Source organism: Oryzias latipes, chromosome 17, assembly GCF_053564925.1.
Source record: "Oryzias latipes strain Hd-rR chromosome 17, Olatipes_Hd-rR_3.1".
Lineage (NCBI taxonomy): Eukaryota > Metazoa > Chordata > Actinopteri > Beloniformes > Adrianichthyidae > Oryzias > Oryzias latipes.
In genome coordinates, this window is record NC_136253.1 from 4,570,001 (window position 1) to 4,589,338 (window position 19,338).

Genomic DNA, 19,338 nt, shown 5'->3' on the forward strand with positions numbered 1-19,338 from the left:
ATGGATATATGGATGCATGGATATATGGATGGATGGATATATGGATGGATGGATGGATGGATGGATGCATGGATATATGGATGGATGGATATATGGATGGATGGATGGATGGATGGATATATGGATGCATGGATATATGTATGGATGGATGGATGGATATATGGATGCATGGATGGATGGTTGGATGGATGGATATATGGATGGATGGATATATGGATGCATGGATATATGGATGGATGGATGGATATATGGATGCATGGATGGATGGATATATGGATGGATGGATGGATATATGGATGCATGGATGGATGGATATATGGATGGATGGATATATGGATGGATGGATATATGGATGGATGGATGGATATATGGATGGATGGATGGATGGATATATGGATGCATGGATATATGTATGGATGGATGGATGGATGGATGGATATATGGATGCATGGATATATGGATGGATGGATGGATATATGGATGCATGGATGGATGGATATATGGATGCATGGATGGATGGATATATGGATGCATGGATGGATGGATATATGGATGCATGGATGGATGGATATATGGATGCATGGATGGATGGATATATGGATGCATGGATGGATGGATATATGGATGCATGGATGGATGGATATATGGATGCATGGATGGATGGATGGATATCGCTCCACCCCTCAGCTATGGAATTCTCTTCCTCCAGATTTACGGAATACCGACACACTGCCACTATTCAAATCCAAACTCAAGACTCAGTTAAACCATTCAGTTAACGCAACCTCATTTGTCTGTTTGTCTGTCTGTTTTTCTATCCTACAATTTTTTTATGTATTTATCTTAAATGGTTTTTTTTTATGTCTTTATGTTTACTCATGTTTTACTCTGTTAATTTCTTATTGATGTTTTATTCTGCTTTTCTTATTTTAACCTTGTACAGCGACCTTGGGTGACTTGTCAGGCGCTTGAAATAAAATTTATTATTATTATTATTATTATATATGGATGGATATATGGATGCATGGATGGATATATGCATGGATGGATGGATATATGCATGGATGGATGGATGGATATATGCATGGATGGATGGATGGATATATGCATGGATGGATGGATGGATGGATGGATGGATTGTGCACCTGGGTTTGTAAGTCGGCTCAGCCGTGTGGACTAGTGCGACAGTGTCCACTGAGGTCGTGGGTTCTTTTTCCAGGATTTTTCTAAAAACAGGACCCAGCCTAACACCTAGGCTTGTGTTGGGGGGGATTCAACCACCAAATGTCTCTTGGGCATCTGGAGGGGGGAGTCAAAGGTCTCATCACGGTTTGTAACACCTGATGTGACTTTCTAAACGTTTACAGAGCAAATAGTGAATTTGAGTGTAGAAATGGAGCCCTTAAACATAGCTGATCAAAGAAACAAAATTATTTTTTGGTTTTAGACAAAAAAGTCATACTTGTTTGTTTTTGTGGAGCGGTCTGTTGTCTGTGTTGGAGGATTTCTGAAGCATCAACGCTCGCAGTGTCTCCACTCTGCTGATTTATGCAGAACCACACATGTGTGTTCTCATGATGCATGCACTCCCATTATCCAGCATGACGTGTTCCACAGAAGCCGTGCACGTGCATCACGGTGTGCACAGCACCCTCTGACTGCACCTTTGGTAAAAGAGACTAAATGAATGCATGATGTCATCCAGACGTTCTGGATCCATGGTGGAGTCTGGACTCTGCTGGTTCAGATTCCTGTGGGTGGATGCTGATCTGCTTTCTTAGGTTATAATTTCATTCTTCTTCTTGTTCAGGTGGAATTTTCTTTACCATAAAGCCAAAAAAGGAAAACCTCTAAAATGAAAGCAATTATCTGTTGTTGCGTAACGTAAACACTTGCTTCATTTGTTTTGCTCTCTTGACGTTGGGAAATGTGGAAGGCTTCTGAAATAAAGCTGCAGCTTCCTGCTCATAATGGTGATCGATGGAATCTGTCAAGATTCAGCTGCAATTTTTCTGTAGAGAGGCTGCTGCTGATGTCTTCGCTAATTGAAAACTGCATCTGTTCACCTTTTAATGCTTTTTTTTTTTTTGGTCTCGGGCAGGTTTTGACAGCTTGTTTATAATTAGGAGAGTTTTCCCTGGTTTCATTCATTTTCTTAAGCAGATAAATGAAAAATCCCCCTGAATGTCAGTAGATGGTTGGAGCCGTGTGTGTGTGTGTGTGTGTGTGTGTGTGTGTGTGTGTGTGTGTGTGTGCGGGCATGCACGCAGCGGTGGGTGTTTGCATGTGCGCCCAAAGCTCCAGAAAGCCTCTTTCCATACCACTGCGCTCCTGCATGTGTGTGGGAAGATGCTTGAGAAGGTATTTCATCCTTGTCATTGCAAGCCTTCAAGCTATGAGCAGGAAATGGTTGTAATGACACAGTTTTGCCGTGTGTAATGGTGTGTGTTTCTCCTTGTGTGCGTTCAGTCCCTGGTGCGACAGCCTTTGTGTCGGCGTCGGGCTCTGCTGAGGGACAGTTTCATGGAGGTGGAGGGGGAGTTTATGTTCGCCCGCTCCATCGACAGCGACAGCACTGACGCCATCGCCGAGTTCCTGGAGCAGTCCGTCCGAGGTGTGTGTATGCAGATACGCACACTCTTCCCTCCCATTTGTGTGTGTGTAACCTCTGTGCTCCCTAAACTTTCCTGCATGTGGGTGTCGAGCGTGAGAGTTTCTTTTCTTTTGTGCTTTTGCCTGCTGCTTTATTGTCTTCATTGATTGGAGTTGTTTTTCAGTGCATGCTGGGTATTTTGTATTTGGCGGTGTTGTATCTTAACAACAGAGAGGCTTGTGTAATTAAATCTTCTTGCTCTGCGCCAGTCTGACTTTTTGGGTGAAAGGAGCAGAGAAATGCTTTTCCTGTTAGCCGAGGAGTCCTTTCTGCTGGTCCCCTCTGTTTGCTTGAAGCCTCTTGTTTCCCTTGGAGACGTAAACACACACCGGGCCGTTCCATGTATCACAGAGATAATCTCTTCATTTCCTCTCTGCAGCTCCACAGTGCCGTTTCATGTGTTTGTGTTTGCATGCAGACTCCTGCGAGGGCCTGATGGTGAAAACTCTGGAGAAGGATGCGACCTATGAGATTGCCAAGCGTTCCCATAATTGGCTCAAGGTCTGTGTGTGTTTTTGTGTGTAAATTGCAGACTTGTGATCACGTGACTGTTCTTTGTAAGCCTGCACCATAAATCGCAAATTTATCGTTATCGCAATATCAAGCTGTGCAACACGCATATCGCAAAAGATGGTAAAAATCGCAATAAATCGTAAACCTTAAATGTGCTAAAACAATCTTATGGCAGCTTGAAGTATTTAATGAATCAAATGAATCCCTTTATGCATTTGACCAATCAGATGGACCCCTTCACGTTGTTGACCAATCAGATGGAGCCCTATATGTTATATGTTCGCCTTCTATGTCGACGAGGGTTAACCGGTTTTTAAATTAAGCTGTTGCAGGGAAATGGAAACTATGATTTTGGATGTTTTGCCTTTTGTTCATTTACCGCAAGTTATATCGTCATCGCAATATTGATCACTAATATCGCGAGTTTTCCTCATATCGTGCAGCCCTACTTCTCAGAAGTCGACCAGAAACGGAGTTTTTCTCTGACACGGTGTTCCTTTGTTTTTCTCTCTTCTTGGTTGAGCATCAACACTAATGAAAGTTTGATTAGAATAGAGGGCGATGAAGGTGTGTTTTCTGTGGCCGATAGGCTTCAGTGCAGACAGATGCAGTGTTGGGTCAGAACTGACGTATTGATCAGCTGTTGGGCCTCAATCTGCTCCATTCTCCACTTTCTGCTCTTTCTCACAGTTGAAGAAGGACTACCTGGACGGCGTTGGTGATACGGTGGACCTTTGCGTGATCGGAGCCTATCTGGGGAAAGGGAAAAGGACCGGCACCTATGGTGGCTTCCTGCTGGCGTGCTACGACGATGAAAACGAGGAGTTCCAGTCGGTTTGCAAGGTAGGATTCATAGATGTGTATCATTTTGGATGTCTAGATGCAGTGACCTTACTGCGTGCTGCACTATGACCTGCTGATTTACAGAACATGTCGATTTTAAGGTGGAACAATCTGAACTATAAAGCTCCACACTGATCTTGTATCTATTTTCAAAGTGATCCCAGTTCTCTTTTAATTATAATGATGCAGTTTTGAGCCAAAATCTAAAAACCTGTTTTCTATTGTCGGGACTGTTGGCCTCGGCTAGTTTCCCATGATCCCTTTGCTTGCTCTCTTCCACTAGCTCACAGCACAACAATAGTGGTGCAACAAAAATGGCAAGCAGGTTCTGAGTTCTGAGCCAGATGCCAGCTCAGATGAGGAAAACAACGATCAAAGATCTCTTAATTATAATGATGCCGTTTTTAGCCAAAATCCAAAACACCTGTGTCATTTCCTCGGACATAGTTTCTTTAGAGCGGCAGGAGTTCATTGGGAATTCCCCTTGGAGTTGTGGGTGGGGCTGTTGGTGCGTAGAAGCTTAAGCTTTCTATATATATATATCCTCCATCATCAGAAAAATACCACAAGAACACATTAAAAACACCAAGAAACACGTTTTAAGCACATTAGGTTTTTAAGTTTTCCTTTAAGGTTTCTAAAACATTGAAATCTTATTTTCTGAGGAATCAGAAAAAAATCAGAATCTCTTCATTTCCTCCTAAAGTCCAGTTTCTGAGAAAGAAAAAGACCATTAATAACATTATTTTCTGTCAGAGTTTCCTTATCCTCTGTTGGTCTTGTATTCATCTAGTTTGAAAAAAAACTCCTAAATCTTTAGTCAGAGACACAGTTGAAATGTTCTAGGTGGACAATTGTGGACATTTTCCAGGCAGCAGCTGAATCTGAGTTGAAATGTTGACAGTTTTGGCCTTTTGGCATTTTTGATGTGAAATCCTGAAACATGTAGGAGGTAAAGTGGATTCAAATCTTGTTACTGCAGCAGTTTTCAGCTCACAGATGCCATATCGTGCCATGATGATGACATGTTACACCATTTCCAAATGCTTTGCCTGTTTATTTATTTGAGAGAATAAAGTATGTTTGTGTGTCTGCATTGATTTGTCTCTTAGTTTTGACCTTTTAAAGTCATTATTTTCTGCAACAAGCCTCAGTTTTCATCATTTAGTCTTACAGAAAACATCAGATGACCAGCAGACTCATGATTTAAATGTAGCTTGTTGCTTTAGTGAAGCATCTGCAGTTAAAGTGCCGTTTTCAGAACCACCACAGCTTCAGATTGTTTCACATTTTAGCCTCTATTGATGTTTTTCTGCTATTACTGTAGCGTTCCTACCAGAAAACAACCGCGAGTTGCATTTAGCATTCAGTCACTTGATTGGAGTTTACACAATCAAAGCATTAGAAAGGAGACGTGTAAACTGTAAGAACGTTCTGGAGTGAAAACCAATAATCAGAAGGTCTTGGATGTTTCTCAGCTGTCTGAGGTCAGAGAAACCCGTGTAAAAGTTGATCCTGTAAACAAAAAATCCTAGGATTTTCAGCTCCAATTTAGCTGAAATAAGATCAGGTTCCAACCATGAAAACACCTTGATATGTCTGTGGGCTTGATGCTTATTAGTAGATGCAGACTTTTTTAAAAATGTTTTCTGTAGTTTATATGAAGCTGCTTTCACTGAACTTTACATTATAAAGCACATTTCTGAAGTTCCTTTTACTGACTCTAAGCATAAACTCTTTGCTTGCTTAATGACATCTTTTTTTTTTTTACCGTCCCCTGAAAACATAAAAAAATGAAATTATTGAACGGGTCTTTTTGAATTGAAAGTTTAACGGTAAATAGAAACTGCTTTCCAAATGTTCAGTACAAGTCAAGTCCTTAAAGATCCACTGGGATGGAAACGGTATTTTTGATGGTTTCTACGTGTTCTTGTGGCATTTTTCTAATGATGGACACAAATTGGGCAAAAATATCATTTCTTATTATTTCTTTATTTTGGTACTTTAAAGCGAATTTCTATTGAACTCCTGCTGCTTTGCAGAAACCATTTCCTAGAAAACGCCTTTTTTTTTGGTTAGTAAAAAACAGAATAGTCATAATGAAAAGACTAACGGGAACATTTTGAAAAAGGATCAAAATATGATTGGAGTGGGAGTTTAAATGAGATTACATTCAATCTAGACTTTAAACCAAACCCCGTCCACCGTTGGGAGGCTTTTCACTTTGCTTGAGTTTTTCCTCAATAGTGATTATGGAGCATTTGTGGGTCCAGGTTCTGACGCGGGTAAAAGGTCATGCTTCTTGTTCACTTCAAAAACTTGCTTCTCTCGGTTTTGGGTCAGAAAAGTGGATTGATCCCAGAATGAACCCACCCAAAGACATTGCAGAACCTGAATGTCCTCGAATGCAGAAATGAAAAGGGGCTTCGGCACATTGTTCAAACATTTAGGTGTCATTTTCTACAATCTAATACGACATGATGAAAAAAGAGATTCTTCTCTGGAGACAAACAACGACCCCAAACTCTGAAAACCAGCCCGGTAGTTTTCCAGTGGATCAACTAGAACTAAAATGCTGAAAAGGAGTTATCATTTCTGTGATGTGAGCAACCTCAGACTGGTGTCCAGTTACATTGTTGGCAAATCAGGGGAATTTGAAACGTGAAACATTTTTCTTTCATCCAGGCTAAAAAAGCCCAAGACATTATATATACATTTGAATTTGTCTTGTGCCAATTATTGCATTAAAAGAAGACTGAAAGCTGACATGGCAAATCATTTAAAAAGGAAATATTCTGTTAAATGTAGTGGAGCAGCCAGGTTCAGTTCATCTTTGTGTCTTAACCTGTTTTCCTTCTCGTACGTATCTTCACTGCAAAGCAGGTTTCTGTGATCAAAGCAGAACATCACACAGTGATGAAAGTCTTCCGGGAATTCCCGGAAATCCGGGTTTTTGAGCAAACCGAACGTACTTTCCGGGAAATAAAGACCTGATCTCTACGGACAAATCGCTTTCCGGATTAAAAAATGGTCTGAAATCAGCTAATTTTAGCTTTATTTTCTATATTTCTCCGCAGATCGCTTCCTCTATGGTCGTGGCCATTTCTCGTCTTCCCGGCCTAATTGACCAATGACGGGACGTTTTAGTTGCTTTCGGATGCGTCGACGGGTCTGATTGGCTCTGTCTGCACCACGTGGTCAGCGTGACTCGCTTCCCTAGAGACCAAAACTGGCGGACCCACGCTAAACTTTCACAAACACATCTGAAGAGTTTGCGATCAAATTTGTGTTAAAATAATGGCAGGCATCGTCATTATTGAGCGTGGTCACGACCTCAGTTGTGAGAAGACGATAAAAAACAAATTGAAGTGGTCTTGGCTGGAAAAAAAAAAAAGATTTTTAAGGTAGTGTAGGTCAAATACTTTTTTGTGTAAAATAATCTCAAAACCACATTTTGAAATAATTTCAATTTTAGTTTTGAGTTTCAGTTTTTATTTTGAATACATTTCTCTATCTAATTTATTTGTATTTCCTAATTACCATGATTTAGTTCAGTATAGTTAACATTAATTATAAGTATTTGATGGTTTGGACCCGCACTCCCTTAAAAAATAATGTTTACAATATTTAGTTTAGTTTGTATGTTTGTTTTGATATTTCCCAGATTACTTAGTATTGGTGTTAAAGAATTGATGTATTATGTTATAGAATTAAAGTTTAAAGCAGATCCCATATTTTGATGTAATTATAGTTTGAGAAAACAGTGCAAGTGGATGTTGTACATCAGTCATTTCTAAAGCAGAAATAATGTATAAATAACTGAGGTATTTTCATAGAATATCATAGTTACTGGTGTTCTTTTTGCCATTTGGGGCTTTGATGTTACTATATTTTAGCAATTGTATGTTTTGCAGCTTTAAGGAAAAGCGTAGATTGTAGGATTGTGTTACTTTGAGCAATTTTCCAAATTCTTTTTTAGGACCAGCAAGTCCTTAATGGAGAGTCAAACTAGGGGTTTGAATGACAAATCATGATGCTCCAATTAGTCTTAGTTTCTTGATAAAGAAGTGAATAACTAGCTGCCAGAATGCACCAGAATGCATCTAAGACCACGTATTTTTCCAAAATTTCGCTCTGTGCCCGCCATATCGCTCAAAGAAAAGTTCAGGGATTTTTTCCTTGCCTGACTTTCATCACTGATCACAGAAACCTGCTGGACTTTTGTCATGAAACCTGCTGTCTTAAACTCATGTCAACACATCAAGGGACAGATGGATGAAAACACAAGGATGGAACCGAGATCTGAGGATGCAGACAGCTTATCCCACTTTCCCTGCAAACGAGCTGCTGCAGGTCTCAGGGATGCTCAGCCATCTTTAAAGATGTAATCCAGATTAAGAGGAAGTGTTTGAAGCTCATCCGTGTTTTAGAGTTTTTCTGCCCAACTGTCCTTCGGAGGTAAAGTCCCTCTCCAATCATCTCTGGATCTATTTTCAAAGTGTTCTGGCTGGTCTTTAAATTATAGGGGTGTCATTTTAACAGTGATTCATAGCTAAATGTGTGGTTAATGAAACGATTCTTCATTTTTTCTTCGTGTGCATCCAGAACATCTTTATCCAAAACTTCCACCAGTGTGACTCAGAGAGAAATAGCTGCTACTGAACAGAGCAGGAGAAGTTTTCCAGATTATTACACCATAATCAGGTGTAAATCACACGTGTCCAAACAAACAGGTAAACAAGAATGATTGGCAGATCCATTTACATTTTAGTGTCCTAAACTGATGTTTTTCCACACCCAAAGAATCCAAAGGGAACATTCTTATATATGGTCACACGTCTTTGCTAAATTTAACGTGTTTCCCTGCTTCATTGGACTGGACTGATCAGTTTTTGCTGTCATCACGTGTGTGCTGTCTGCTGTGATGACACCTTTAAGTAAAATAATGCCTCAATCCAGGTGGTATTTTCCAAGAAGGATTACAATTTATTTCATTTTTAAACGATTTTATAATAGGATAGTTCGATTTGATTAACAATTAATAACTGCCTCGGACAAATCGATGTGCTTGGATCGTAGAAATAGAAATCATTGGTTAATCGTTAGACCCTTAATTAAATGATGATTATGTTGTTTTTAGCCAAAATGAAATAAAAATTCAGTGTTTTCTAGGATTTGTTTCTGCAAAGCGACAGGAGTTCATTAGAAATTTGCTTTTAAGTAGCAGTTTGGATAAAGATATAATCATAAATGCATTTTTGAGCCTAATTTTCTTAATTTATGTCCCCTGTCGTTAGAAAAATGCCACAAAAACATGATAAAAAGATGAATGAGTGTAGCAGTCTTGCTTAACTGAAGCGCTCATAAAACACATAACCTCGGTTTCACAACTTTATAAGGTCAAGCTAAAACAAAAAGTCAGTGCTTGCATTTAAATGTAAACCTCTGTGCATCACAGCACACCCATGTGAAGAAAACTCCTTCTCCTGGTTCGGTTTGTAATTGATGTTGAGCTCTGGTTTCCTCTGAATTCTTCCCCGATCGGCGCGGCGAGGAGGTAGCCTTCACGGATAAATAATGCATAAAGGTGTCAGGGTTGAATTAAACGCCTCTAAGCCTTGAATGCAGCGCTGTAAAGCTTCCCATGGACACCTGCAAAATATGTCTTTGGATGACTAAATGCTGTATTTGCATGATAAACGAGGCTTTTCCCCCTTCATCCTCCTCTCGGAGCGTGTCATCCTCTGAGGTGTTCCTCACCAGGTCCAGGTCCTCCGAGACCGGCTGACACTGGAGGCAAAGATGCACGTGGTGCAGGCTCGCTGTTGTGTGTGTTCTGCAGCTGACCAGGAGGGGAGATGTGTGTGAACGTTCCTCCTTTCATCTCTCACCTTTTTGCAGATCGGGACAGGCTTCAAGGACGAAGATCTGGAGCAGCATTACAAGTTTTTGAAGGTGCGTGACTGTCGCTCTGGTCAGAACACGCCAGTCAACATACATTATTGTCCGTCCTCTGCTGTTATTTTGTAAATCATAACCAGAGCATTAAAACCAACGCATGAAAAGATAAATCAGAGACGTACAGGCTTTTTGCTCCACATTGATTAGTCCTTAGAGCCCATTTGTCACATTTTTAAACACAAACGGTGGAATTTTTTAAAGCAAAATGAGAGTTAATGTGACTATTTTTGTAAGCAGCACCTCAGGATACGCGTTCCAGGCCAAAATAAGAGAACTGCAGTTCTGTGCTGTTGTATAACAAAGTTTCTGAAGCCCCCAGGGCTTGTGAAGATACAGTGCAGCACATCAAAGCGGTGGCAGAAATATCCACGGTTTGACTGGGAAGCTCTTGCATTTATTTGCAATCGCATGAATTTGCATCTGTAGGAAATGTTAAGTAGGGGTCGTAAACTGAGGGTGTTTCACCCCTGAAACAAACTGTGTGCAGGCGTGCTCCGCTGATGGGTAATGAGCTGCTTTTTCAATTTCCATATGAAGAGGTTTGTTCCAAAGCAGCATTTAGAGCGGCCGACAACAGCTCTTGGGAAAATGATCGCTGCTGCGAGCCGCATTCATTCCACAAGTGTGGAGTTGATTAGACAAGTTTAGCCTTGCTTTTGTAGAAGGAAATATATATATATATACTTTTTAAACATTTACTTGTTTGTAAATCCCTCTCGGAAAGCACTCCCTTTTTTCTCCTGCCCAGAATAAAGTAATATATGAAGGAGAAGAGAGGTCTGAAGTTGGGAGTACAAACTGCTGTGAAGTGCAGAATGGCCACAGTGAAGCAGTGATTGAGAAAGTAATGTACTTTTTCCCTCCCAGACCAATATATGCTGTACTGTAAGTGGTTTGCAGCCGCGGTGATGGATGGCGAGCGGAGGCAGGCCAGCCGCCGCTCTGCTCTCGTTGCAGGCAGCAGTATTGCGTGCCAGCGGGGCTCTCCACGGGGAGACGGCCGCTTTGTTTACTCTCCTCTGTGTGGCCAAGAGCTGCATGGTAATGAGGGATGCAGTGATCACACGTTCCATCATTGGAACGCCAACTCTGATGCATGGACAAGAGTTCAGGCTCAAATCAATCCATTACAAACAAAACTCAGGCTTTCCTCCGCGGACGCCGCTGGTCCACGATGGAGGAGAGATAAACACTTTCTACCAATGAATATTTAACATGTTAGTTATAATAGTTATAGTCAGTTTTACATTTGAATCGCTGCGTCTTTATTATTTAAAAACAGTTTTCCTAATCATTATTTTAGAAAATACATTTGACTTAAAGTAATTTTTTTATTTCCTTATGGATAAAATGGTCATTTTTAGAAAGAAAATCCAGCTTAAACACAATTTTTCTTTTACAGTGATTAAAAAATGTATTTGAAATCAAAAGTATTGATCTGATTAGTTATAAATGTAAAGTTTTTCTTGCCTTTAGACTTTGTGTTCATTGGTTGGGTTGTGTTTTCTGTGGGTCACCACGGCTTTTGTTTAGTTGAAGACACATATAAGAAAAACTGGAATAAAATGCACTAATAAGTGACTGTTGTCTCCAATTGAATTAGGGCTTAAAATGTTGAGAGCTGAGTTATTGAGTAATTGAGTTGAGAATACTTTTTTAGAGCATTTATTACTTTCTAAAGATGTTTAACTATTTTATGTTGCTTTTGGAAATAACAGGAAATCAAATCAAATGTTAGAGATCTGCAAGATAAACCTATTTTCATTTTTAAAAATAAAACTGAGGAATAGTTTGAGTAAAGCCAGACGACCCGTCCAGGTCGTACTCTGCCCACAGATTCCAGTAACCCCATGACCCTGAGAGTATTTAGCTGGTTAGGAGAATGGATGGATGGCATTAGAGCAAGAATGATGGGATTCATGTAAATACATTAAAAACCCTCACAAAGGTTTTGGGAGTCTATTTATTTATTTCTTCCAAGACCTTCATGTGAAAAAAGCTTATTGGTCACTAAGAAACTGTTTTTAGTAGTTGCAAAGCTACAGATTTATATTAAGCTTTCAACACCTTTAGGGACAAATATAGTAAAACAAAATTACGTTTCTAAAAACAAAGTCCTGCTGTTATTAAAAATTATTCATGTTAAAAACCTAAAATAGTCTAGTCAACTTTTCTTTCTCTGAAAAGTTTTTCTAGAAGAAACAGAGAAAGTATTCACACTGCGTAAATGTTTGCCTATATTTAAATCAAAGTAACGTCTTTTTTCTCGGTGGACATGCTCTCCTTTGTGATTATCACGTCTCCTTAAAGGAGCTGTAATGAGTTGTGGACAAAGTCTCCAAGTGAGTAAATAAAAGATGCAGGCCAGCAAATGAGATGAAGTGTTCAGTCACTCTGAGTAAATACAGTCAAATCAACACAAGTAATTACAGGCAATTGTAATTGCTCTGACACTTTTTAGGTGCTTGTAAAGCATAATTATAATTTACCTCACTGGCAAGCACAGCCGCATTGTTTTATCAACCAAACCTAATTCAGCACTTGACCCATTTAATGAGCTGTCTGCTGAATGTGCCGTTTAGCTAGAAAAAACCGGAACCCTCGAGAATTTGATAGACTTCCGTAAAAACACGACCCCCAGAAACTGTAGATTATTACAAATGTAGATAAAGAGAAACCAATTAAGCACACCAAATGGAAAATGTCATTTATTTACAGCTTCTGAGCATTACAAATCTTTTTTTATTGAAAAGTGGAATAAAAATGTTATTTAGTCCGTAGAAACTGTGGTGGAAGTGTCATTATTTTGGCCTTCTTTACTGTAATCAAACCATTTACTGTATAAGAGAACTGGACTGAGCGTGCCGTCATCCACAGAAAATGACTTATTTCTGGCTCCAGAAAAGGAAGTCAGTTCAGTCACCATTTTCTTGTGATACGGACAACAGCACGTTGGAGCCAGGGGTTGTCGGAAGGCTGTGATTGGTTCGAGTCGTTTCTGTGGCAAACATTCTGTCCAATCAGGAGTGAGCTTGTTGAAAGTCCACACTCCTACCACTTGAGAGCGAGCTCGGGGGAACCTGTCAATCAAGCTTTTCAAACGTTTAATGTGAGACCACCTACTTATATTGAGGCACCTGATTGGTCAGTTTGTAGCCTGAATAACTTACGAAGCAGACAGAATATCAGGAAAAAAATAGGATTATCAAGAACATGTTAAAAATATAGCAGAGCAAGAATGTTGATTTCTCTGTAGGATTTGGCTTCTTGGAACTGGAGGGTACTTCCTGTTTGGAACGCCACGGGGGAGGGGCCACTGAGTCCAGTTCTCTTATACAGTCAATGATTCAGACTCTAAAGTAATTCTGAATGATCAGAAACTTTACAACAACTAAACTACCGTAAGAATGTAAAAACTTAAACCCTAATTACAAAGTTCTTCTGTCCTAGATTTTTCTACTTGAGTTGAAAACTTGTCAATGTTGTTTCAAAACCAAAGATGATATGGAACCAGAACTTAAAGAAACAACACTTTTTTCTCTAAGTGGATCTCCAAAGGCTGACACAGCTCATGGCAGTCAGCAGAAATATTTGATAAAGCTGCAGTCCCACCGGCTCCCTCATTTTCTGCTATATGAGAGCCTCTCCAGCATAAATAATGTGTGCATGGAAACGGCGGCGCTGCTGCTGGAGCGTTCTCCCCTCTATGACCCACTTCTGTGGACACTGCAGCACCCTGGTAAACACAGGTCATCATTTGGAAGAGCAGAGTCATTTTGGGCTTTTAAGGTTCCGTGTTGGACAAACGTGGCGTCAGAAATGGCGTTGAGGCGTTTTGAGGAGGTAGAGTTTGGTCTGGAGACGTCATCTCGTGTCTGAACGTACTGTCCTACTTTCACTTTGGTGTTTTATGATTTATTAACACGATGTTACGGGTGTGAACAGCTGCTTCTTTGTCTTTTGCAGGAGCACATCCTGCCCAAACCTCGGGCCTATTACCGCGTCGACCAATCAGCCGAGCCCGACGTGTGGCTGGACGCCGTGCAGGTGTGGGAGGTGAAATGTGCCGACCTCTCGCTGTCGCCCGTCTACAAGGCCGCCATGGGACTGGTTAGTTCAGCCTAGTAGTTGTTTTCAGTGATGCAGCCTGTCTGTTCTGCTCTGCTGCCACGAAGAAAGACTCACAATGACCACCCGCCTTCATCGGAGGCGTTAAAAAGCTGTAAAGAATCTGCTGCACGCGGGACGGGAACCTGGCTGTTCATTAAGTACCTGTGCTTCTACAGAAACCACATTAGACAGTCAGTTCACTGAACACCAAAGAAATCCCACCACTCTTGAAATTCTATTATTCATTTAAAACCTTTTCTACCCGAAATATTTTGCCAAATATTCAATTAAAATGTAGGTCTGTTACCTGTTTAGTTAAAAAAAACATAGTTAACTACAAAGTAATTTAAAGTGCGCTTTAATTGTAATTGTTATCAGGGCCTGAGATGGATCAATAATTGGCTTCAACGTTGATTTTAATGCTTCACTTTTTCCCTGCTAACAGGAGAAAACAGGAAACACGTTCAGTCCTGCTGGGTTTCCCATCCGTCAGTCTCATTTAAGAAATAAAGAAATGAAGGAACAAAAACGGCTTTAGGAGATGAATGAAAGAAGTTTACTGTTTGATTTTCTGTTCTAGCCAGTGTGTTTCTACTTCCTTTGTCCTGTAAGAATCTATCATTTTTCTGGAGAAAGTTCCACCTAAAGTTTTTCAAAAAATCTCTTTTTTAGAAAAGAGATTTGGCCAAAAGAAAATGTTTTAAAAAAACCAGGTTAAAGAAGAAAAGAAGTGAAACTGAGAATCTTTGAACGTCATTATCTCAAACACCACATTGAATAAAAGTTTAACTTTTTAATGCATTTTGAATCAACAAATGAATTGTTAACATATTGAGATAGGAAAAAAAAGTATTTCTTTCTTTTCTTATTCATGGTATGTAAAGAGAAAAGCATGAGGAGAAAAACCCATAGATCTGCCCTCTGCTCTCATCGGGGCAGATGGAGGAAAACAGCCTCCACTAGTACAGAGAAGCACAGGAAAAAACAATACCGTTTTAAGGATTTGTTTTGCATATTTTTCTAATTATAAATTCTTACCTTTATGTCTGTTTGGGTCTAAAATGAAGTTTGAAACTTTTTCTAGGTTTTTCTCAGACAGACACAAACTTTTTCACACTTTTCTCTCTTTTCCTAGAAAATGAAGTCCGGTTTTATAGAATGAGAGCAAACATCTGATCGCAATCAATGTTTTATGTAACTCTGGCAAACTGACCAGGAGACGGCGTGGAGGATGAGCAGCCAATCAGGACTTGCAAAAAGCCCTGAAAGCTGACCTGTGTTCTAGCCAAACGTTTTAGGTTTTTATCACATGCTACAGTTTGACGTGAAGCTCTTTTTAATGTTCTCCTTTGTTGTTGTGTAAAATGCGCTGCTCGTGGCTCTGATGCAGCGTGTCTGCATGCGCTGTAACCTGAGTCAGGACGCAGGACGGTCTAAATGTGCAGCCGCCCGGACATGAGCGGAGATCAGAGGTGCAGTCAGCGGTGAAACCGGACATCTGCAACGTTCAGTCTTCATGCAGCCTCTGCTTCCTCCAGGAACAAACCACTCCCATTCAGCGGCTTGTTCTAGAAGCCTCTTCCTCTCCGATAAGACTTCCACAACCAGCGCACCGGTTTGTGCAGCTGTTTAGCAAAATGTGAACAGCACAGGTCCTTGCCAGGGAAAATGAGCCGTTTCGCTCGGCTGTGCCACTTATCTGCTGCTGCGATGATTCAATTTGCCTGTCCTACGATTGCCCTGATGTTGGCTTTAAATAGACTAGAGCGGAAGCTCTGCACTTCATTTCTGTTCATCCATTTTGGAGAATTTCTGATTACATTTAATTGTTTTTCTGAAATTTCTTTCAGAATGGTTTGGCAACACGGCACTTCAGAGCAAAATAGCTGGAACTTCGGCCAACTTCTCTGCTTTTTGTCAACATTTCAGGAAGAAAATAACCTGAATTTGAGAGGCTGAATGTAAACTGAACCATGATGATTGAACACTTACGAGCCTGTAGAAACATGATTATTTTTGTCCCCAGGTGGATCCGGAGAAAGGCATCTCTCTGCGGTTTCCCCGCTTCCTTCGGATCAGAGATGACAAGAAACCCGAGGACGCCACCTCTGGATCTCAGGTAGATCAGAGCAAATCGTTTCCCTTCCTTATTTGAAATGAGGGAAGAAGATAAAGCCGTCAAAAAGTGGAAAGTTGAGAGCAAAATGAGAAAGAAATGAGTGAGGAAACTCTCTCAACGTTGTGGCTGATGTGTGGAGCTGTTTCATGCTTCAATAAATGTCAGGGAACTTTCCCACAATGCCGTGCAGGATCCCTGAGAATGAGGCAGCAGCTCCTGGGTTTATTGCTGGGGTCGGCTGTCGCTCTTCTTAAACACAGCAGCTCGTACGGCTGCAGACGCCGTCGGTTCCTTTGGTGCTCATCAGTCAAACACACAGATCCTGTCGGAGCTGAGATGTTCAGACCCCCCCCCCCTGCAGCCTCCGTCTCTGGGAGGTCCTCTGTGATCACGATAAGAACTCATGAATGAGAAGCTGAACCTCTTTATCTCAAGCCCAATAGAAGTAGACAAATCCAGCTGAAGATGTTTTTTTGCTTCTCCACTACTTTGATGGACTCAGTCTGGATGGGGGCTAGCAAAGCTTTGTCCCCCCACAGTTGCAAAGGAGTCTGGGATGGACTCTGTAAAGAAGAGGTTCCTCTGCAGAGTGGCTTGTTTTTTTTTGTGTCTTCAGGAACCTGCTCGTCCCAGCGGACATTTGGCTAAATGAGTCCTTCAGGTTTGGCGTCCGGGGTTTCAAATCCACCACTGACGTCTCCAAAAACTGCAGAACGTTTGCCACTTTCCTGAAATCGTCTTTCTGGAGATGCAGGAATATTTCTCTTTAGTACGCCTCTCTACCTCCCCCCATTTTTAGGTGGACATGGCAGGATGACGTAACCCTGGTCATGTGAATTGTCGGAACAAATCCACTATCTTTTAGAAGCAGTCATGCAATAGAAATCTTCTTTAAAATGTCAGACAGACTCATGTAAATGGATCCCATCATCTTTTGTTCTGTTTTCAATGAGGATGATGCTGTTTTTGATGAACCTGCCTTGTTTTAAAGGACATAGTTTCTGCAGAGCGGCAGTTTCTTACCAAATCCCTTCTGACTTGTGGGTGGGGCTGTTGGCGCAGAGCAACCCCGCCCCCTCTTTCCCCTTCCTGCCTTAAGTGGAGAGCGGTTTTGGCCCCCCCAGCGTATTTTCTACATCAAAAATAGAATCTTTTTCAAACATTCATCTGCTCCTGATTCACAACGATTTGAATAGAGAAATACTCTAAAATCCATCTTAACCTTCTTTATACATGTACTGCCTCGGGAGAAAAATGCCACAAGAACCTGTGAAATACCCAAAAACAACATTTTTACTGGAGCGGCTCCTTGAGATAAATGGAGTTAGGTGTTTTGTTCCCATGTCATAATGTTCCTGCTCTGTCCCACTGACGGGATTCTGAAGAACTTGACATTCTTTCCATGGGCATCCCGAATAATTCCCATGACCCACTGGGGCTCCAAACATTGTCAGCCTCTCATTCAAACATGCGTTTGTTATAATACAACAGAATATTTTCAGTATATAAAAAATGCAACGAATGAGAAACATTTATTCTGGTGTAAAAAGGAAAAACTGAGCTTCTTCTGCGGCTGTTTAGTCACTTTAAAGGGGGACGGAGACCATCCCATCGTTTGTGGCCACACCAGTCTATTTGAGTTTGTTAAACATTTAGTTATTTGTGATCAGGTAAAACTGTCGGCTGTTACTAATGGACCCCCCCCCCCCGTGGCTTCAGACCAAACCCCTGAACCTCAGCTTCCTGTGGGTTCCTGCGTTTGTGGACGTTTTTGTCCACTGATGCCAAAAAAAACCCTGCTGTGTTGATCTCATACCTTATTATACTTGTGTCAGGATGAACACATTTAGAATCCCTCTGAACGTTTCTGGATGTTCTCGTCTGCATCAGGATTTGTTCTTGATGAAGCAAACCCAGCCGGGACTCCAGGAGCTGCAGAGATGCAGTCTACATGCAAATGTTTACCCACTCCACATGTGGAGGCCAAACGTGAAAACTGGAGAAAACGTTGGCTGCATGTAAATGCACCCCCCCCCCCCAGCGATCTGACACTTAACAATTGCCCCCCCCCCCCCCCCCCCCCCCCCCCCCACACACACACACACACACTCTGAGGGGATGGAAATCCTGATTGTGGGTCAGAACCCACTGGACTGTTTCCTCATGCAGGTTCTCTCAGGTCCCCCCCCCCGATAAGTGCGCATCACCTCCGTCTCTCAGTCGGCGACTTGAAAGCTGTGGATGTGACTAATCAAACTGTTATTTTAGCGTTTCCTCCTGGTTTTACTGACCTGACTCTGTGATCTTCTCCTCCTCTCTCCCTCCTTCTGCTCCCTTTCTGTCATGCATCCTCCCTCCCTCATTTGACCCCCCCCCCCTTCTGCAGATGGCTGATTTGTACAAGAAGCAGCAACAGATTCAGAATCAGGGGGATAAGGCTGACCCGGAGGACTATTACTGACGGTCTGCAGTCATCAGCGGGGATGAGGAATGATGAGAATGTCAGTGTTGTTGTAAATATCTTCTTCTTTTTGAATGAAAATAAAGAGTCCTGAAAGCTTTAAGCCTTTTGTAATTTGTTATTGATTTATTGGATCTGCTCTTTGGCTCATTATGGCGTCGCTTTGGGAGCTGAAGGTGCACAAACATCCACGCGGCGGTTACAGCCGACCTGCTGCCTATCAAAAGCGCACCGCGCCGAACATGCGAGGGGCATACCAATGCTGTCAGCTGGGGGGGGTTCCTGCCAGAGCGCCGCTCCGTCTCCCATCAGCATGAGCTGGAATGAGATGACGGGATCAGCCTGTCCATTCTGACTGGCCTGTTAGGCTGATGAAGAGGATTTCATTTCTCTGACAAGTGCTTTTGATGATTCAATCACGGAGTGATTTCACTTTTTAATGACATTTCATGTACTTCACCAGCAACATTAAAGGCAAGGAGGCGGTTGGGGTGGTGATGCATCGTCACAGGGATCCATGATCCTCAGGTTCAAAGGTGTCTGCAAGAAAGCTACGGGGAAATCCTGGCTGCTAGAGGACCCAACTGCAAAAATAATAGATAATATTTAATATGGGGATTGAACTGTACCTTTATAAAAGTTTTCTTTTAAATTGGATTAAATAAAATGAAATGTAGA

General features: G+C 41.4%; 1 protein-coding gene across 1 annotated transcript in view; it reads left to right on the top strand.

The window, feature by feature from the left end:
• lig1 (ligase I, DNA, ATP-dependent) overlaps positions 1-18,763 on the top strand; it is a 74,417-nt gene extending 55,654 nt beyond the window's left edge. Inside the window, exons 21-27 of the mRNA XM_023964901.2 lie at positions 2,470-2,614; positions 3,072-3,154; positions 3,857-4,009; positions 9,911-9,964; positions 13,937-14,080; positions 16,107-16,199; positions 18,586-18,763. Of these exons, the coding sequence (XP_023820669.1) occupies positions 2,470-2,614; positions 3,072-3,154; positions 3,857-4,009; positions 9,911-9,964; positions 13,937-14,080; positions 16,107-16,199; positions 18,586-18,660 (747 nt within the window). The 3' untranslated portion in view covers positions 18,661-18,763. The remainder of the gene's footprint in view (positions 1-2,469; positions 2,615-3,071; positions 3,155-3,856; positions 4,010-9,910; positions 9,965-13,936; positions 14,081-16,106; positions 16,200-18,585) is intronic.
• The last annotated feature ends 575 nt before the right edge of the window (positions 18,764-19,338 follow it).